This window comes from Harmonia axyridis, chromosome 1, assembly GCF_914767665.1.
Source record: "Harmonia axyridis chromosome 1, icHarAxyr1.1, whole genome shotgun sequence".
Lineage (NCBI taxonomy): Eukaryota > Metazoa > Arthropoda > Insecta > Coleoptera > Coccinellidae > Harmonia > Harmonia axyridis.
This window is the reverse complement of record NC_059501.1, coordinates 45,766,639-45,785,697: the sequence shown is the minus strand read 5'-3', so window position 1 is coordinate 45,785,697 and position 19,059 is coordinate 45,766,639. Positions and strand designations below refer to the sequence as shown.

The 19,059-nt window shown below is 37.1% G+C and overlaps 5 protein-coding genes across 7 annotated transcripts in view; all 5 read right to left on the bottom strand.

Moving 5' to 3' along the window:
* The window catches only part of LOC123671129, a 503,163-nt gene that overhangs the window by 442,950 nt on the left and 41,154 nt on the right, over positions 1-19,059 (bottom strand). The window lies entirely within an intron of this gene.
* Positions 1-19,059, bottom strand: part of LOC123682015 — a 73,263-nt gene that overhangs the window by 34,213 nt on the left and 19,991 nt on the right. The gene's annotated exons all lie outside the window — the stretch shown is intronic.
* Positions 4,963-6,501, bottom strand: LOC123671074. The gene has a single exon (XM_045604738.1). It carries the CDS (start codon positions 6,499-6,501, stop codon positions 4,963-4,965), a length of 1,539 nt encoding a protein of 512 aa, XP_045460694.1.
* Positions 6,332-8,751, bottom strand: LOC123682040. The gene is made up of 2 exons (XM_045620432.1): positions 7,915-8,751; positions 6,332-7,778 (listed from the first exon to the last, which is right to left on the bottom strand). Exons 1-2 carry the CDS (start codon positions 8,749-8,751, stop codon positions 7,671-7,673), a joined length of 945 nt encoding a protein of 314 aa, XP_045476388.1. The 3' UTR covers positions 6,332-7,670.
* LOC123671066 lies at positions 6,547-7,665 on the bottom strand. The gene has a single exon (XM_045604728.1). It carries the CDS (start codon positions 7,663-7,665, stop codon positions 6,547-6,549), a length of 1,119 nt encoding a protein of 372 aa, XP_045460684.1.

Here is a 19,059-nt window from a genome sequence, read left to right as displayed (position 1 = left end):
TTCTCCACGGCCTCTAGAATTTTTCGGTTCAAATGTGGGAAATTCTGAGACAAAAAAACTACATTGATTTTCTGGTTTGGTATACTCAAGTTTTCAACAGTCCTCAAATTTTTCAGATTATAGAAGATTCGTTTATTGCTGTCGGCAGAAATATCAACATCAACCATTTTCGGTTCATCCTCGAAATGAGTAATGTTATTTGTCCATTGAAAACAGAGTGGAACGATGGGTTCAGAGAGGTTCAATTAAATAGCTAAATTTTCATCCATCATCGAGCATGTGGAGCCTTCATCGAATAAGGCAAATGTCTTGATTTCATTATAAGGCCCACGAAGTATAACTGGTGCTATTCTCAGCAGAGTTTTTTGATCTACATCGTTCAATTTCGCACAAAATTCACTCGAAGCTGCAGTTTTATCTTGTAAAGTTGGATATGAGCTGATTGGATCTCTTGCCAGATGAAGAAGACTGCTATGCTTTCCTTTACAACCCATTATACCACATCTCGGTCTGAGGAAACATTTATTAGCCATGTGGCCCAATTGGAGACATAGAAAACATAATCTCAAATTCATAACTGATTGTCTTCTCTCTGATACAGTCTTCTCTATGAATTCACCACATTCCTCTATTTTATGATTCGTTCTCTTGCAAAATACACAAACTTTGGAATTTTCTGCCTTTCTCGGCCCGGCCTTTTTAGAAAAACTAACTGTTTCTTTCCTTGACATGTGCTTACTTCTCTGGAATGAATTACTTGTAGAAGCCATAGAATTTACCTCTTCTTCGTACCAATTTGCAAAATCTTCAAGGGGTGTTGGTATTCCCTGTAAATCTTTCTGATATTTATATTTTCCCCAGTTGTACTTTTGTATGGTGGGAAGTTTTTCAACAATATTCACTAACATTTCCGGATTGAACAAATATAGTGGAGAATTAACATTTCTCATCGTGACCACCATATTAGTAACTGCGTTTGAGAAAAAAATACAGGATTCCAAACTGTCTTCTTTTACAGGGCTGATTTTCTTCACTTTTTCCATGAGAGATAGAACAATCCATTCAGGTCTACCAAAATTCATCTCGAGCATATTGATTATCCTTGAAACATTGCTCGGATGTATTAGAAGAGCTTTAACAGTTTCCCTAGCTTTTCCCTTGAGTGCTCTATCAAGACGAATGAGGTTATCCTGGTCTGATAATCCAAACTGTTCCGTGGATTTTTTGTACTCACTGAAAAAATTCGGCCAATCTTTGAGTTCTCCTGAGAAATATGAGAGTTCTTTGACTTTCTGTCTCATCAATAACTCATTCGCTTTTGCCATACTTGCAATACACTGATACATTGATGGATTTTCACAAATGTCTCTGGATTGTGAGCATTGTTCATCGTTGTTACATTTTCTTGCATTCTCAATCCAATGTCTTATGGAAAGTGGATCTTCGTGAAGGTCTTGAAAGGATAGTGAATTGATGTCACCATTCGTTGAACTCTTTTCTATGATTTTTTGCTGAATTTCCAGTTCTTTCAGAACATTTTCTCTTCTTCTCTCAATGGCTCTCAACTTTTCCTGAGTTTCTTGTTCATCAAGTTCCTTCTTCTCCTGGATAAGCTTGAGTTCCAGATTTAACTTTGAAATGCTTGACTTTCCCGAAATTACAGATTCTCCCTTCTTTGTGGAATCACGTAACAAAGGTTTGAAGCAGGGGTGAATTATATCTGACCTGGTATTTCTTTCGTCCTTTCGGGCAACAGTCATATTTTCCATCGATTCAGCAGAAATAATTTTGCCCGCTACACTTTTGCAGTTCTTTTTCACTCTACTGGTATTGGCATTACCAATAGGAACTGCATTCAATCCAAGTTCAGCGTCTCTTATTTCTGCCAATCTTCTCGGCGGAACACCCTTGTTTATCCGACGACTTCTGCGAAATCCCGTTCCTTCCGTTTCACCACCATTCTCTTTAAGTGTTACTTTCGACTGTTCCATAGCGTGTTCTATTTGATTATTCGAAGGACCAAATGTAAATTCAAATGTGAAATTCTTCAATAACTTTTTATTTGAAAACTTGATAATTCAGAACTATCAAAAAAACTAAACTCCTTCGATTTCCTGTTCACTCGTCTGTCAAATTAAAAAATGAATTTGGCCTTAACAGGAGGGGAGCCTATTTTCAGCACCCGAATCGTGGGCCTTGGCCCATTGTGTATCACAAGACATCACTATGAAAGGCGGAATAGCCGCACAATTTAGAAAAATTTACGGTTCAGTAAACAAATTACGCCAACAAAACAAACATGTAGGAGAGAGGTAGCCGAACTAAATTTGCCGGAAAGAAATATTTATTACTTAATTACTACAATTTCGGAACATGATAAACATTCGTATAGAAGCATATGGAACGTCCTGAAGAATTTAAGAACATGTTGCGAAAGAAATGGGGATAAGTCGCTGGCCATAACTAAAATCGAATGTGTCTCAGATGAGTTCGACTGGAGAAGAATTTTGGAGATGATAAAGTTCATATTCCATAATTCTAATATCGAAATTATAGTTCACGAAACAGGGTCGATACCGATATCAACAATAAAACTTCAAGAAGAAGAGGCAGTCCGTATGGAACCTGAGTGGGACAGACAGGCCTTGAAAGAGGCACAACATAATGATCCTTACTGTAAATCGATTTTCGAAAGGTTAGGCACTCAAATAGATTCCGAAGTTACGGCATATTACTTATCCAATGATGGTATCTTATATCATTTCAATAAAGAACAAGATAAGTTAGTGGTACCACAAGTTTACGTGATGAAGGTGCTGAATGACTTTCACGATTCTCCAATGGCAGGGCATCCAGGACAACAGAAGACTCTTTCCAGTCTTAAACTAAGATTCTTTTGGCCAAACATGCGAACTGACGTTATAAAGTACTGTGTAAGCTGTGATGCGTGAAATAAGAGAAAAACCTCACCTCACCTGAAAAAGGCACCACTTCAAAAATTTACAGCTACCACAGAACCCTAGGAACTAACATCTATGGATATCGTAGGACCCAAAGTTCATACAATGAAGGGCAATCGGTATCTCCTCACTTTTCAGGATTACTTCACAAAATATGTGGAAGCGATACCAATTCATGATCAGAAGGCCGATACAATCGCACGAGCATTTGTGGAAAATATAATCGTTAGACACGGAACACCAAAAAGGCTGCTTACAGATATGGGGGCTAATTTTACCTCAGCATTATTTAAAGAAGTCTGTAGGAATCTTGGTATTTAAAAAATACAAACGTCAAGCTATGCCCCAACCTCGAATGGACAGATCGAAAGGATGCACCGAGTGTTGGAGAAACTCTGTATCTAAGATATCTAAGAAACATAATTTTTTGACGTTGTCAATATTTCGAAGAAATAATATTTTGATGTTGTCAGTTTTATGAATATATTTTACGAGACAATAGTTATTTGAAGCCTCCTTTGGAATCATATTTGTTTACCATTCTCCATATTAGACGTCTTTGTTCACCGGGTAGGTGTTCTTTGGAGACGAAACAATTTGGCGACCGTGACAGGACACCTTCAGATTATGGAGAGGGTGAAGAAGATGCTTGAGGCTCAGAGAGTATCATTTACTCGAATTTATGATGCGGTGATTACACTGCTTGGTGAGAAGAATGTTAATTTAATTGAAATTCGAGGAAATGTTCGAATATTGGACCAGAAAATTGAGTTGATTGCTGATTTGGGCAGACAATTGCTAGATCATATCCTAGAGTCAGAAAGCAGCGAAGAGAGTACTTTGCTTTCCGAAATTGAATCAGCAGATAATTTTTTGAAAAAATATCATGAACTCAAGTTGATTGTTGAGAGTCATTCACCGAATCATTCCGATGAAACAAGTAACGTATGTTCCACCCACACGAAGCGTAAACTGAAGCTACCTACTATAGAATTCAAGAAATTTGGAGGTGATATCACAGACTGGCTTCCATTCTGGAGTCAGTTTAAGCGAATTCACAATGATGAAGATCTTCCTGTTGAAGACAAGTTTCAATATCTTTTACAAGCTATGATTCCGAACTCTCGTGCTCGTCAATTGGTTGAGAGTTATCCACCTAGCGGAGACAATTATCCCAAAGTTATTGAAAGCCTTGAGAGTCGATTTGGCCGAAAAGATCTTCTTGTTGAAGTTTATGTTCGAGAGCTGTTAAAGTTGGTCCTGACTAGTATTGAGAATAGAAATAAGCTTAGTTTTCTCTATGATAAGCTAGAATCCCAGTTGCGATCATTGGAAACTCTAGATGTGACATCAGATACATGCGCAGCAATGTTGTACCCACTGGTGGAATCTTGCCTCCCCGAAGATTTGATTAGGGTATGGCAAAGGAGTAGTCATTATGATGTTGAATACACTTTGAAAATACGTTTGGATAACCTGATGATCTTTCTTAGAAAGGAAGTTGAAAATGAAGAACGGATTACTTTGGCGGTTGCTGGTTTCGACATGCAATCTAAAACAAAAAAGATTGTGGATTGTCCTCCTGTGAAAAATGCTCTTCCAACAGCATCTGGACTGATGAATAATAAATTCCAGAAGAAATGCCACTTTTGCAACGGAAGTCATTGCAGTGGAGATTGTTCAGATGCCAGAAATTGGACACTAGCTGATCGTAAGAAGAAATTGATTGAACGGGGGTGCTGCTATCTATGTCTTAAATATGGTCACATTGCAAGAAAATGCAGAGTGTTATTGTACGTCGGCTAATAATAACTATTTTTTGGTTAATAATAACTTTTTAATGCTGTGACTTATACAAAAACAGTTTAACTTAGAATAACAAATTTTACTATTACTATGGAAACTTTCATATATCATATTTTAATGATTGTAAAGCCAACTGACTATTAAACTATATAAAACTGTAACATTCTCCCCCCCAAAAATAAATAAAACAACAACTTTATTGAATATCTAGGGGACATAATTTAACAGCTGGTCTTCTGTATGTTCCCAGTGTTGTTTTGACGTCGGCGCTTCTGACTTGTCCATCCTTTCCAACAAAAACAGCTTCGATCACCCCTTTCATCCAGCAGTTCCTGGGCAAGTCACAATCGATTATCATTACTACGTCTCCTACGACTAAATTTTTCGCCTTCTTGTGCCATTTCGTCCTTCTTGTGAGAGTTGGAAGATATTCCCTGATCCAACGTTTCCAGAAACAGTCTGAAAAATATTGGGATATCTTCCACTGCTTTCTCGTAACTAGATCTCTTTCCGACAAGAGGCAAGGAAGTGGAGAAGCACTTGAAGTCCCTATAAGAAAATGGTTCGGCGTCAAAGCTTCTCCATCTGCGGCATCTATTGGAACGTGGACTAAGGGTCTGCTATTTACTATATTTTCAGCTTCGATGAGAAGTGTAGACAAAACTTCTTCTTTTGGCGATCTCTCTTTGAGAGTGACTGATAGGGCCGTTTTTACGGATCTCACCATCCTTTCCCAGCAACCTCCCATGTGTGGTGTAAGCGGTGGTATCCTTACCCACTCGATTCCCTTAGTGGTCATTTCGGCTAAAATCTGATTTTCGTTCATTTCCTGCAACGCCTTCTTCATTTCTCTCTCGGCTCCCTTCAGATTCGTACCATTATCAGCAAATATTTTCTTAGGACAACCTCTTCGTCCGATCATTCTTCTGATGGCCATAATGGTGGAGTCGGTAGTTAGAGAATTTGCAATCTCCAAGTGGATGGCTCGAATACTCATACAAGTAAATAAAACCCCGTAACGTTTTTCGTGTCGACGGCCAATGGTGACATTCATTGGACCAAAGTAATCCATACCTGTAAAAGTAAAAGGTCTTACAAAGGCACTTACCCTGCATTTTGGGAGTGGAGACATTTCTGGGACTATGGGTTTCGCTCTGAAATTCCTGCACCTATAGCAAGAGTTCCATGCACTTCTGACAGCAGCTCGAGCTTGTAAAATCCAAAACTTCTGTCGTAACTCATTCAAAACCAACTCTTGTCCCTGATGACTGGCTCTTTTATGATAATGAAGGATCAAAAGACGTGTAAAATAATGTTTTCTATCAAGAATGATTGGAAATTTTGTTTCATAACAGATATCTTCTGATTCTCCTATTCTTCCGTTTATCCTTACAATTCCTTCACTATCCAACATTGGCGATAATTTATAAAGTCTACTCGTTTTATCGACAGGCTTCTTATTCTTTAAACTTCGAATTTCTTCCCTGAAACATGCTTCCTGTACAAGTTTAAACCATAATTTTTCAGCTCTGTCTACTTCATCTGGTAATAACTCAGAGAACGATTTTATGGTACCTCTGAAAACTTGAATAGCTCTCAACAACCAGGCAGTTGACCTTATGAGTCGAATATAAGATGAAAACCTTTCAATTTTCGGAATAGACTCAATTAAATTGTCTCCTTCCGTTGTCAGAACAACGTATTCTTTTTTCATTTCCCTGAAAAATTCTTCCATTTTTTCATTTTCTCCTTTGTCTATCTCTATTTCGTTTTCTCTGAACTACGTGTCTTCATCGCATCTAAGAAAGGATGGACCAATGTTCCACCTACTTAATTCCGACCATTCACAATTTATATTATCCCTAGTTGCTTCATCTGCTACATTCTCCTTTATTGAAATCCAATTCCATTCATTCTCTTCAGATATATCCAATATTTCATTAACTCTATGACTCACAAATGGCTTAAGTTTGCGAGAATCTGATTTCAACCAACTGATTACTGTCCGGGAATCCGTCCAAAAATACTGACGATTTATAGGAATACTGTGATTTTCTCTTATTGTTCTAGCCAAACGAGCTCCCAGTACTGCTCCTTGAAGTTCTAATCTAGGAATAGATAAGGTTTTCAGAGGACTTACTCTTGATTTTGCCATAACGATATTGGAATAAATTTTTTGATATGATAAAATTCGAAAATACGAAACTGCAGCTAAGGCTTTCGAACTGGAATCACAAAACGTATGCAATTGTATTTTACGTTCCGTATTATCATCCAAATAGCATCTATGAATTTTCACACCTTCAATTTTTCTTAAATCTTGCAACCATTTGAGCCATTTTTCATTTACCGAATGTTCTAATTTGTCGTCCCATCCAGAAACCATTTTCCAAATTTCTTGTAACAAAATTCTTGCTTTGAGAGTGAAGTGACATAGAAACCCATGAGGGTCAAAAACTGACATTACAATTTTCAACATTTTTCTTTTAGTAGTTATTGCTTTCTTTTCTAAAATTTCCATAATTTCCTTGGGTTCGACTTTGAACAAAAAACAATCTTCATTCGGATTCCAGTGAAGTCCTAGAACACGTTCTGCTGGAAGCTCTTTCTCTATTTCTACATCTTTCAATTCCCTTGTTCTTTTTTCTGTCGGAATCAGCTTTAAAACTTCTTTGGAGTTACTTGTCCAATTTCTTATTTGGAAACCACCTCTCTTATGAACCTCTTCGACACCGGTTATTAAATCTAATGCCTCTTCTACAGAATCAACACTATCTAAATAATCATCCATATAATGCTGTTCTAAAATTACCCTTGCTGCTTCAGGAAATTCGTCTTCAAACTCTTTCGCGTTTTTTCTCATTATGAACTGTGCAGAAGAAGCTGCTCCGAAAATCATCACTGTCATTTCATATTCCGTCGTTTGTCCATTTTCTCCCCACCACAAAAATCTTTGAAATTTTCTATCTTCTTCTCTGATGTATACTCTGTGGAACATGTCTTTGATGTCTCCTGTGAATGCAATTTTCTTTTGTCTAAACTTGAAGAGTACACCCAGTAGGGAATTTAAAAAATCAGGACCCTTTAATAATTTTTCGTTTAAAATGATACCATTTACCTTAAAGGCAGCATCAAAAACTAATCTTACCTTTCCAGGCTTTTTGGGATTCACAACTCCAAAATGAGGTAGATACCATGATTTTTCATCCTGTATTTCCTTATCTATGACCTTTCTTGGAAACCCGTTGCCTTCATATTCATTCAATTTGTTTAAATATTCCTTGGAAAATACTGGATTCCGGGCTAATTTCTTTTCCATCATTTTGAGACGATTTTCTGCTGCTGACCTCGACTGAGGCATTTTAACATCATCTTCTTTCCATAGAAGGCCTATCTCCCATCTGTTTCCGACTCTCTTAGCTGTTTCTTCCATTATTTTCGTTGCTCTAGCTTCTTCTACTGATATTTTCTCTTCCATCTTCACTCCAAGGCTATCAATTTTAAAAGACATTTTAACTAATTCATGCAATTCTTCATCCCTATCGACATGTAAAATGAATGCATTGTCAACACGGCCACGGTGCATCATATTGCCATGAACAACCCAACCAAGCTTAGTACGAGACAATATTGGTGAATTTTTTCCAGCCTCTATAACCTCACGTGCAATTATTAAATGAATATTGTCTTGCCCGATTAATATTTTTGGTTGCGCATCTATTAAGTCTGGAAGGTTAATTGGTGGCAAATAATTCCATTTTTTCATGAATTTCTCGTAACTAATTGTCTGAGTTGGTAAATTCAGATCGCTGACAGTTCTTACGTTCGTCATAAAAAATTCTTTATTTTCATTTTTGCCTTTGATAGTTAAGTTGATCCTCTGAGAATCGTTCTCTTCATTAACAGTTGAATTTGTCCAGCGCATTCTCAAAGGATCAGTTGGACCTGTTGCTCCCAAAAATGAGGCTAACTCTTTGTCTATCATGGTAATAGTGGACCCTTCATCGAATAACGCATATGTATGAACCTCGTTTTCAGGTCCTTTTAAAATTACAGGAGCTATGCGCAATAAAACTTTCTTTTCTGTTTCTTTTGTATGATAACTCACATTTTCAGTCTCAGAAATTGGTGCTGTGGCAATATATTCTCTCGGAGAATTTGGATGGAGTAAGCTGTGATGGAATTTATCACAACCATCTTTGTTGCACACTTTTTTCTTTCTACAAAACCTAATCTGATGATTGTTACGCAAACAACAGAAACAAATTTTATTTTTCTTTACCCATTCCCATCTTCTGTCTGAATCCAACTGCTTAAAGTTACTGCAAGTATATGTCCAATGATTGTTCATTTTGCAGAACAGGCAATTGAATTTGCGGGTAGAGTTCTCCTCACTGGCGGCACATACGTATTTCTTCTTCTTTTCATTTTCAGTTTCCGGATAACTTAGAACCCTACATGCAGCATTTGCTATCTCAGCGAACCAATTAGAAAAATCTGAAATATTAATGTTTTCAATTTTGACATTTAGACAATTCACTTTTTTGCCCCATTCCGATTTCAAAGAGGTTGACAACTTTGAAACTAGTTCAGTCAGTAGCTGTGGATTGTAAAAAGATTGTTGACAGTTGAGACTTGTCACTGTTACTGACAGATTCTGAACTGCTGTGGAGAAATCTAATATAGGTTCTAATTTATCGTCGCGCAATTGCGGAAACTTTCTAATAGAAGCTATCAAATCATTAATAATGAACTCCGACTTTCCATACCTCTTTTCGAGTGTTTCTATTATTTTATCTACTTCACAGGTAAAATTCAATAATGCTTGAACACTCAACTTAGCTTTTCCTCTCAAACATTTCTGGAGCCTAGCAATATTTTCCCTATCACTGAAGCCGCATATTTCAGTGGTTTCCCTGAAGGCTGTTACAAACTGCAACCATTCAGTTGGATCTCCGGAAAATATTGGTAGTTCTTTGGGAATGGACTGTCTTGATAAAAACTTGCATAAGTTATGATCTTCTTGTTTTACTTCAATTTTTTCTTCATAATTCACCTTCTGCTTCTTCTCCTCATTCTTCTGGTGTAGTTTCTTCTTTCCATCACTGTCTTCTGTCCCTGTCTCACTACCCAAAAGATGTTCAGGATCTTTGCCAGACCTAGAACTTAAAACAAGTTTTTTATTATGAAAAGCATGAACCTCAACCCAATTTTGGGTCCTGCATTTAAAGGCGTAACATATGTCGGTTTCTTGATCTCCACATTCACTTCTTTTTTCTGACGATTCAGAATGTCCTAAGTCTTGTCGTTCTTTCAACTCTGCTTTTTTCAGTTCAATTTCTTTCAAAATGAGTGACTTCTCCAATTGCACGATCCGGCGTTGGGCTTCAAGTTCTATCTCTAGTTTTCGTCTTCGGATTGTGCTGGTTCTCGTCATCTTCGATAAGGCTTTCGATGATAATGATTTTCTCTCACTCAAAACCTCTTGATCTTTTGGAATTTCTTCGGGTTCACGTCGATGAATAATTTGTGGTTCGGATATTGCTTTGGGTTGGCTATCATCCCCATATCTTACTGGAGGTACTCCCAAATTCTTCCTACCACTTATTCTGACAGACATGATTATTCCCGAATAGTTTGTTGACTATTTTTCCACGGACTAGGCAGTTTTTTGCTCGAAGGACCAAATGTTATTGTACGTCGGCTAGTAATAACTATTTTTTGGTTAATAATAACTTTTTAATGCTGTGACTTATACAAAAACAGTTAAACTTAGAATAACAAATTTTACTATTACTATGGAAACTTTCATACATCATATTTTAATGATTGTAAAGCCAACTGACTATTAAACTATATAAAACTGTTACACAGAGTAAATTCGGTGTGTTCAATCTGTAATGGAAGACATGTTGATATCATGTGTACAAAGACTGATGAAACAACTACGAAATTCGTACCTGCTCCAAAACAGTCAAATGTAGAGAATTCCCTTTCGAATAATACATATGCAGAGGTGTTTCTACAAACTCTGAGAGTGAGGCTTAATGGATTGAATAAATCATGAATGGCACGAGTAATCATTGACACCGGTTCTCAAAGATCATACATAAAACAATCCGTTGCTTCTGAGATGTTATATGAATCTATTCGACGAGAAGAAATGGTGCATGCCCTCTTTGGTGGCACGAATACTAACGTTTGCAACCATCATTGTTATCAAATACGATTGAGTAGTATCCACGACGACTATGCGTGTAACTTCGAAGCTCTAGACCAAACAGTCATCTGTAATAATGTTACTTCTGTAAGGCAAGGACCTTGGATGGATGAACTAAGTTCATTGGGAATAGAAATATCAGATAAAAGAGATAGTCCCGTTGATATTTTAATTGGTGCTGATATTGCTGGAAAGTTACTCACTGGAAAACGTCATGAACTTAAATGTGGACTTGTGGCATTGCATACGCTATTAGGATGGACAATCATGGGCAAAGTTACTTCGAATGAGCAATCTATAAATTCCTCAATGCTGGTTGTTACTTCTATGTTGAGTAGAGACTTGGGCCCTACCGACTTATGGAGTCTTGATGTCCTTGGAATCACCGATCCATTACAACAGAAATCAGAAAAAGACACGGAGAAAGCTGTAATGGAACATTTCTTGGAAACTGTTCTGAGAAAGGAAGATGGAAGATATGAGGTGCACATGCCGTGGATTGAAGGCTATCCTCCATTACCCAACAATTTTTCAATAGCACAGAGACGACTCGAAAATTTGATGAAAAAATTGAACAATGATGGATGTTCTCCGAAGAGGTATAGACTCAAACTGAAAGAAGATTTGCGAAGAAGATTTCGAACAGAATATCTAGGAGAATTAAAATTATTTTCGAAAGGTAACAATGTCAAAGAGATCAAATTGGGAGATATAGTTTTAGTTGGATTGGACAACATAAAACGATTGGATTGGCCACTGGCTCGAATAGAAGAAATGATTCCACGGCGAGATGGTAAAATTCGAGTAGTTCGCTTGAAAACAGCTACGGGGTCATTATTGAGACCAGTGCAAAGAATTTATCCCCTAGAAATCAATAGTCGGGATAACGAAATAGATTTCCATGCTCTAAACAGAATAGGACAAGAAAAAATGAAAGAAGAGAAAGGAACGAAAAGGGACAGAGAACCAGAAGAACAGAAAAATGAAAAAGATGACAAACCCGCACATGAGAAAAAACCTGTGGTCACAAGATACGGGAGAATTGTCAAATCGCCATCGAAGTATACAGGGTGATTTGGAATTGAGTTACTCCTCTGATGTTTTGTAACTCAAGGTGGGAGTATGTTGGAGAAACTCTGTATCTAAGATATCTAAGAAACATAATTTTTTGACGTTGTCAATATTTCGAAGAAATAATATTTTGATGTTGTCAGTTTTATGAATATATTTTACGAGACAATAGTTATTTGAAGCCTCCTTTGGAATCATATTTGTTTACCATTCTCCATATTAGACGTCTTTGTTCACCGGGTAGGTGTTCTTTGGAGACGAGACACCGAGTACTGAAAGATATGTTATCTCAGTACGTCAGTAATGATCAACGAGATTGGGACGAGTGGATACCATTCGTGTTGATGGCATATCGAGGTAGCATTCACGTTGCAACCGGATATAGCCCATATTTCTTATTACACGGAAGGGAACAAAGTCTCCCAATTGATAGTTTTATCGGATCCGGAAGAGTCAGATATGACTATGATGATAACTATGTATCGGAATTAGTTAAACGACTTAGAAGGGTATATACAGAATTATACCAAAGTACGGAAAAAGACAAGACAGATCGAATCGAAAGATTCAATAAGAATACGGCCGAAACATATTTCCAAATAGGAGACAAAGTATATTTGAAAAACATGAGTACAAAACAGGGCTTATCGAAGAAACTCACATGGCGATCCTGCCAGTCCTATACAGTTAGAGGACTATGGTTCTTATCAACATATGGATATGTGACTCCAGTAGAAGATTCTAGTTCAACCTCCAATCCAAGATGGAATCTTCAGAGATGGCAGCCAAGTTCCTGTCAGTACCAGACATCCTGGGAGATGGAGCCTTCCTGTATGTATATTTGAAAGGTAAATGGACCATCAAGAAGAAGATCAGGAGAAGCCATCAAGATTTGGTATAAAACCGTAAGAAAAATGTAGTCCCCTCATTGTTATGTCCAATTGTAGAAAAGTGATAAACTATTTGCGGAGTTACGTGGTGAACGTAGGGAACGGGCCGATAGAATCAATTAATTTAAAAAAAAAAATTTTTTTTAGTCAAGTTAAAATATAAATTTAATTAATTGAATGGAATTGTCAACTCGGATCCAAATTTTCTCAAAGCAAACCTCACCAAACAAGTCTTACAAATTCACTTTCAAAATCTCGGAAAATGCTTAGCGAAAGGAAATTTTGACCATTCAAATCGAGGTCGTGACCGCAGCAAGCAGAATTACAATGCAGCGAAAAAAAATCACGGGCAAGGTCGCGGTCGCCAGTTCATCAATCATTTCAAAAACAATAACAAAATCAATTAAACAATAATAATATCTCTTCAATATGACTAATCCTTCTAGTAGATTAACCAAAATCCTTTTGGTTTTAGAAGAATATGACTTCACGGTTCATTATGTAAAATATTCAGAAAATTTTACAGCAGATGCCTTATCGCGTATTAAAATAGATTCGGAAGAACGTCAAAATGAAGTAGGTTCTACATAACATGAGACGAATGCCTCCGATGGCAAAAGGATTGATCACCCTGTTGTCGAAGTTTTAAAACGTCCAACAAAAAGTATTGAGTTGAAACCACTTTCAGAAAAAGAATTTCGTAATTTGAAAAATCAACATTTAGAGGTTTACAATGAAAATTTTATATGTATATAATGTGAATTCACAAATTATTTTCATTAACCAGGACATCCGATCAGCGTACGACTTAGGTACATCGTTGAGGAAACTGGAAAAATTATGCGCAGAAAATAATATATTAGAATTGTACCTCATAAAGCTAGCTAGTAATAAAAAAAATTTTGAATATGTTGACAAATTATAAGAATAAAATTCTAGGAACATCCCTCAAGATCAAAATAATAAGAGATGTAACGCGAATCGAAGACAGAGAATTAAGAGGCAAATATACTTCTATACTTCTAACGAATTAGTTTTCGGAAAACTTAGTAGATTTCCACAAAATTTAAACAGCCAAGTTAATGCAATCTACAATTTTGATAACTATCCCCTTGAACTAAAATATAGGTTGCAAACGGCATGGAAAGATGCTAGAGAAAACTTGGTGAAGGCAAAATTGAAGAGAAAAGAGATTTGTTGCCGGCCCTGCAGAAGGCGCTGGCTTTTCAAGACATCAACAATTATGCCCAGCTGTTGTCCAAAGGAAAGGTGTTTGAGTTGGTCCAGTGGCACGCGGACTAATATACTTCACCTCCAGCCCATAAAGGTCTAATCGATGACCCACACCTGGTATATGAAAGACCTCGCCGAAAACTTATACAGACCTTGACCATCGAGTCTCCACCGTCCAAGAGGCCGAAAGAAATGGAGCCACCGGAAAATGTACCAAAGTCGACGCCTAAGGCCCGGAAGGAAACATCGAACAGGAAGTCTACATCCGTAAGAGCCAAACCTGGAGACCCACCACCCCGTGATGCGAAGGTCATTCGGTTCGAAGACACCAGGCTCTGAAAACTTCAATGCTGGCGTTGTGGTAGGATCGGACACTTGAGAAGGAAGTGTCAATCAACGCCGAGCTGCCTCGCAGGGAAGAGACAGTTCCGTTCCATGGCATCCCCAATCAGGCAGTCAGCATACATGCAGGATAACCGGCCAATAGTCACTGTCCACATCGGAAAACAGTCCGTGGCAGCCCTGCTAGACACTGGTGCGTCTAAGTCCTTTTTGAGCAAAAAGGCAGCAGAGGCATGCAGAAGGATGGGAGTTTTTCCATCGGAGATAGCAGATATGGTGGCCACAGTGTCCGACGGAAGTTCAATCACCGTGAAAAAGATGTACGAGCTCATAATACGGTTTGGGGAGGAAAAGATCAAATCTCGACTTCATTTGGTGCCCCATCTACCGATGGATCTGGTTCTGAGTATGGATCTACTGGCTTCGCACGATTTCAAGATTGATTTCCGGACATCGCAGTGCTTCCTCAAGGGCAAGTTGCTAAAGAAAGCCGTTTCGCCGATCTCTACGCCACACAACACGTCGATTTTTTCCTTAGATCGTCAGGAAGAACGTGTCCTTCAGAAGTTCCTGGAGAAAGAACTCACGGTCTTCTAACAAATACGAGGACCGACGAAAATGGCCCAACACGAAATCAAGGTGAAGCCCGGGACCGAGCCTATCAAGCAGAGATACCGCCCATGTAACCCCAAGGTGCAGGAAATAATAGACCAGGAAGTGGACCGAATGTTGGAAAAGGACATTGTAGGACCTTCAAAATCACCTTGGTGCTCCTGTGTCGTTATTGTAAAGAAGCCTAATGGGAACCCCAGATTCTGCATCCACTTCGGAGCAGTAAACGAGGTCTCGGTCAAAGACGCGTACCCTTTGCCATACATTGCTGGGATATTGGACAAACTGATGCGAGCAGAGTACATCTCTACATTGGATTTGAAACAAGGATATTGGCAGATTCCTCTCATGGAGGAGAGTAAGCCCATCACTGCCAGGGCCGTCGCTAGCCAAATTGCCGCCCTAGGCAAATTCCCAATTTGCCGCCCTAACAGTCAACTCTGCAAAATGCAAAAAAATTATTTTGGCTTATCGGGGTCTTCTACCGAAATATGGAAAATTGAAGGTGACTGTTTGGGAAATTTTAATAATAATAATATAGAAAAAACAAAAACAAAACCAACAAGTTCAAACTTATACAAAAAATAAAATTCATTTTAGGATTGGTAAGTAACAATAATAATAGGAACACATGAATGACTAGAACAAAAAATGAAAGTATCTGTCCGGAAAAAATATTCAACGAATTATTTAAAAATTAACTTTTCGATCATTGGAAAAAATGATCGAAGTTATACATTATTTCCATTCTTTGAACCAAAGAGAAAAGAAAACGAATTAAATATAACGAATTCGGTACGTTTTTTTGCGGACATTTCTAAGTTTTCATCAAATTATGCCGTAAATTGTAAAGAATCAAAAAGATGGAGTTCGCTACCAATACCTTTCGTCCTTTCATATTTCATAATAATATTCAATAAGGACCCGCTCTAGCGTTTCTGCCGCCCCGGCAAAAATACAAGTCGACGCCCTTGCAAATTCGTGATAAGATTTTTTTATAAAAAGTTAAAAAGGTTTTATGGACGTAATATGTATTGAGTGTAATTATTTCTTATGAATTCAAATTTAATCAGGAAAGATTATTAATTGATAAACTACTAAAGAAATTCATGAAAATTGTTGGACGAAACAGATAAAAATTCGATTTCTTGAATATATTTGGTTTTTTCCATGAATTGTTCGTAAACCCGTATTAGGTCACAAAAATCTACCCTCGATTTCAGCAGCTGGTATAACGTAAACAAAACCGATCTTCGACAGAGGCAATAAAGTGATAAAACTGTGCTAGAAACCAATTGCTAGTTATGAAAGGAAGCAAGGACGATTTCTCATAAAGGCACGTCACGGTCCGTAATGTTTTTAAGATGTTAAAAAAATGTGGTAATGGAATCTATTACAAATGTTCGAATGATAACTATTTCAGTTCCGTTAATATCGCTCTTTTGCCTTCTACCGAAAACAAAATTGCAAGACCCTCCGAATTTCAGAATTGTACCTAGCATTTTAACACCTGACAAAGTACCTTATCAAGTATCTGAAAAAGAATCTTCAGATAGTTATTTGAATTCTTTTTTTTTTAAGTATCTTAAGATACCTTTGCAAAAAAGTATCTTATTTTGTATCTAGATACTCTTATAAAGTGAATTTGACGGCTTTGTCAACTTTATTTTAAAATATAGGTAATTGATTTATAAAATTTGAAATAATATTCCAATTTCCAATCAGCATTGAAAAATCAAGTTATTAATCCGAAAAAAAAATCACGGTGAAAGTAAAAAGAAATCTATTCAATACATTCTTCTAGTAATTTAGTACCTAGATTTCTCGGAAAAAGTAGAAAATACCTTCCTTCAATCTTTGCCGCCCCTCTAGAATAGGCTCTGCGATTTCAGGTTCTTCTGCTGAGTTTCACTTTATAAAACGTTTGAACATTTTGTTTTTTTTCAGGGGGTTTAGACGACATCTGGATATTTATGAGTTGTTGTGTATAATGCGGCACCTTTGATGGTTTAAATTGTTGATTAAATTGTCTGTATATTTTCGTGTTGTTTCTAACCGATTTAAATCTCATTTCTTACTTTGAATTTTTACACATATGATTTCTGTTGATCAAGATTGAAATGCCGCCCCAGAATTTTGCCGCCCTAGGCGGTCGCCTCCCCTGCCTACCCCCTAGCGACGGCCCTGATCACTGCTTTTGCTGTGTCTGGAAGAGATCTGTTTCAATTCAAAGTGATGCGGTTTGGTCTTCATTCCGCCGGTGTGACGTTCCAGTAGGGATGGGCAACAATTATCGATATATCGAAATATCGATATTTTTTTCTCTAACATATTTCGATACATTTCGATAGTGTCAGAAAATATCGATACAATATATATCGATAGTTTTCTGTCCCTTGCCCATCCCTACGTTCCAGAGACTCTTGGACCGTGTCATAGGTCCTGAGTTGGACCCAATTGCCTTCGCATATCTGGACGACATAGTGGTCTTGGGAGAAACGTTTGAGGAGCACCTGGCTAACTCGAAGTTAGTGGAGAAATTGCAGTTTTATAAATCATAGACTTGAGAGAAATCCCATAGATGGCGCCAGCGTCGGTTCTCCCTTATATATTTAATTCAATTTAATTTTTAATTCATATTCGATATTGTATTTCTTCCTCTGATGAGGTTTTCTAATGTAAATGACATAATTTGTATTCATTGGTATAATTTTGGATAAGTTTTCTTCATTGTATAAATTCATGAATTCTGTGCGTAATATTCTATGGTAAAAGTCTATGTTCTGGGAGCATGAGATTATTCTGACCTCTCTTCTTTCTAGTTAGCGCGTGTATAGTTGACTCTTTGTCGTTAACTGTCTCGTGTTAAACACGTGATCGTGAGTCTATGTTAACAGGCTCACGTTTTTAGTTCTATCTGTTGTTAGTTTTAATAGTGTTCAAATGAACCATTTAACCAGCGCAGGAATTATTATTTATTATTTTATTTATATTTTTTATACAGTCCATTATATCGTAGATATTTCTATGGTCCTTCGAAGCCGCATATTTTTATAGAAGCTTCGAACCGTATAATTCCAAGGTACTACGTGTACCTTCTGGTTAGTGTGTAAAATCGTTACATCGAAAGACTGGTGACCTTTCTGTTCCTGTTTTAAAGAAGACATCATTGGAAACCAAGAAAGGGCCAGAGGAAAAGTCCATCTTTCAAGTTTAAGTCAAGTTTATTTCAACAAGTAAACTAGTAACCTTTCTGTTTTCATGCGGTAAAAAGCAAGAAAGTGCTAGGAAGTCTCCAGAAGAATATTGTTTTCGTGTGAGAAAGAGCCAAAGGAACCCATCTGTTAAGTATCCTTTGTTTTACCTGCCAATACTATTTGAGTCAACAAATTTTATTCACTTATATAGTTAGTATATTTAATTCATTATATATATTCAGTAGGTATATTAGTATAATTCATGATGGATAGTATGCTTTTTGAAAAACGTGCTAGATTAGAAGAAAGGTTCACAATAATTGCAGAGAAATTGGAACCTTTCATTGCGAAATTTGAAAGCGATTCATCTTCTTTGAGTGAAGAAGATTTTGATATTATTAGCGATTTTAAATGTAAATTATCGTCAATTGATAAATGCTTCGATGATGTTCAGACAGAAATTGAAATGTATTGTGAAGAAGACCAATTTGATACTCAAATGAGTTTAAGAGAGGAATTTTTCGACAAGGTCTGAAGTGAAAAGTACGTCGATGTTGAACAAGAGAAATGTCCTCAATAATGATGTCAAATCTGAGATTAAGTCAAGGGTACAATTACCAGTAGTAGATTTACCTGAGTTCAATGGCACATTAGATGGATGGTTGAATTTTAAAGATATTTTTCATTCTCTCGTTCATTCAACTCAATCGATGAGTAATATTGAAAAG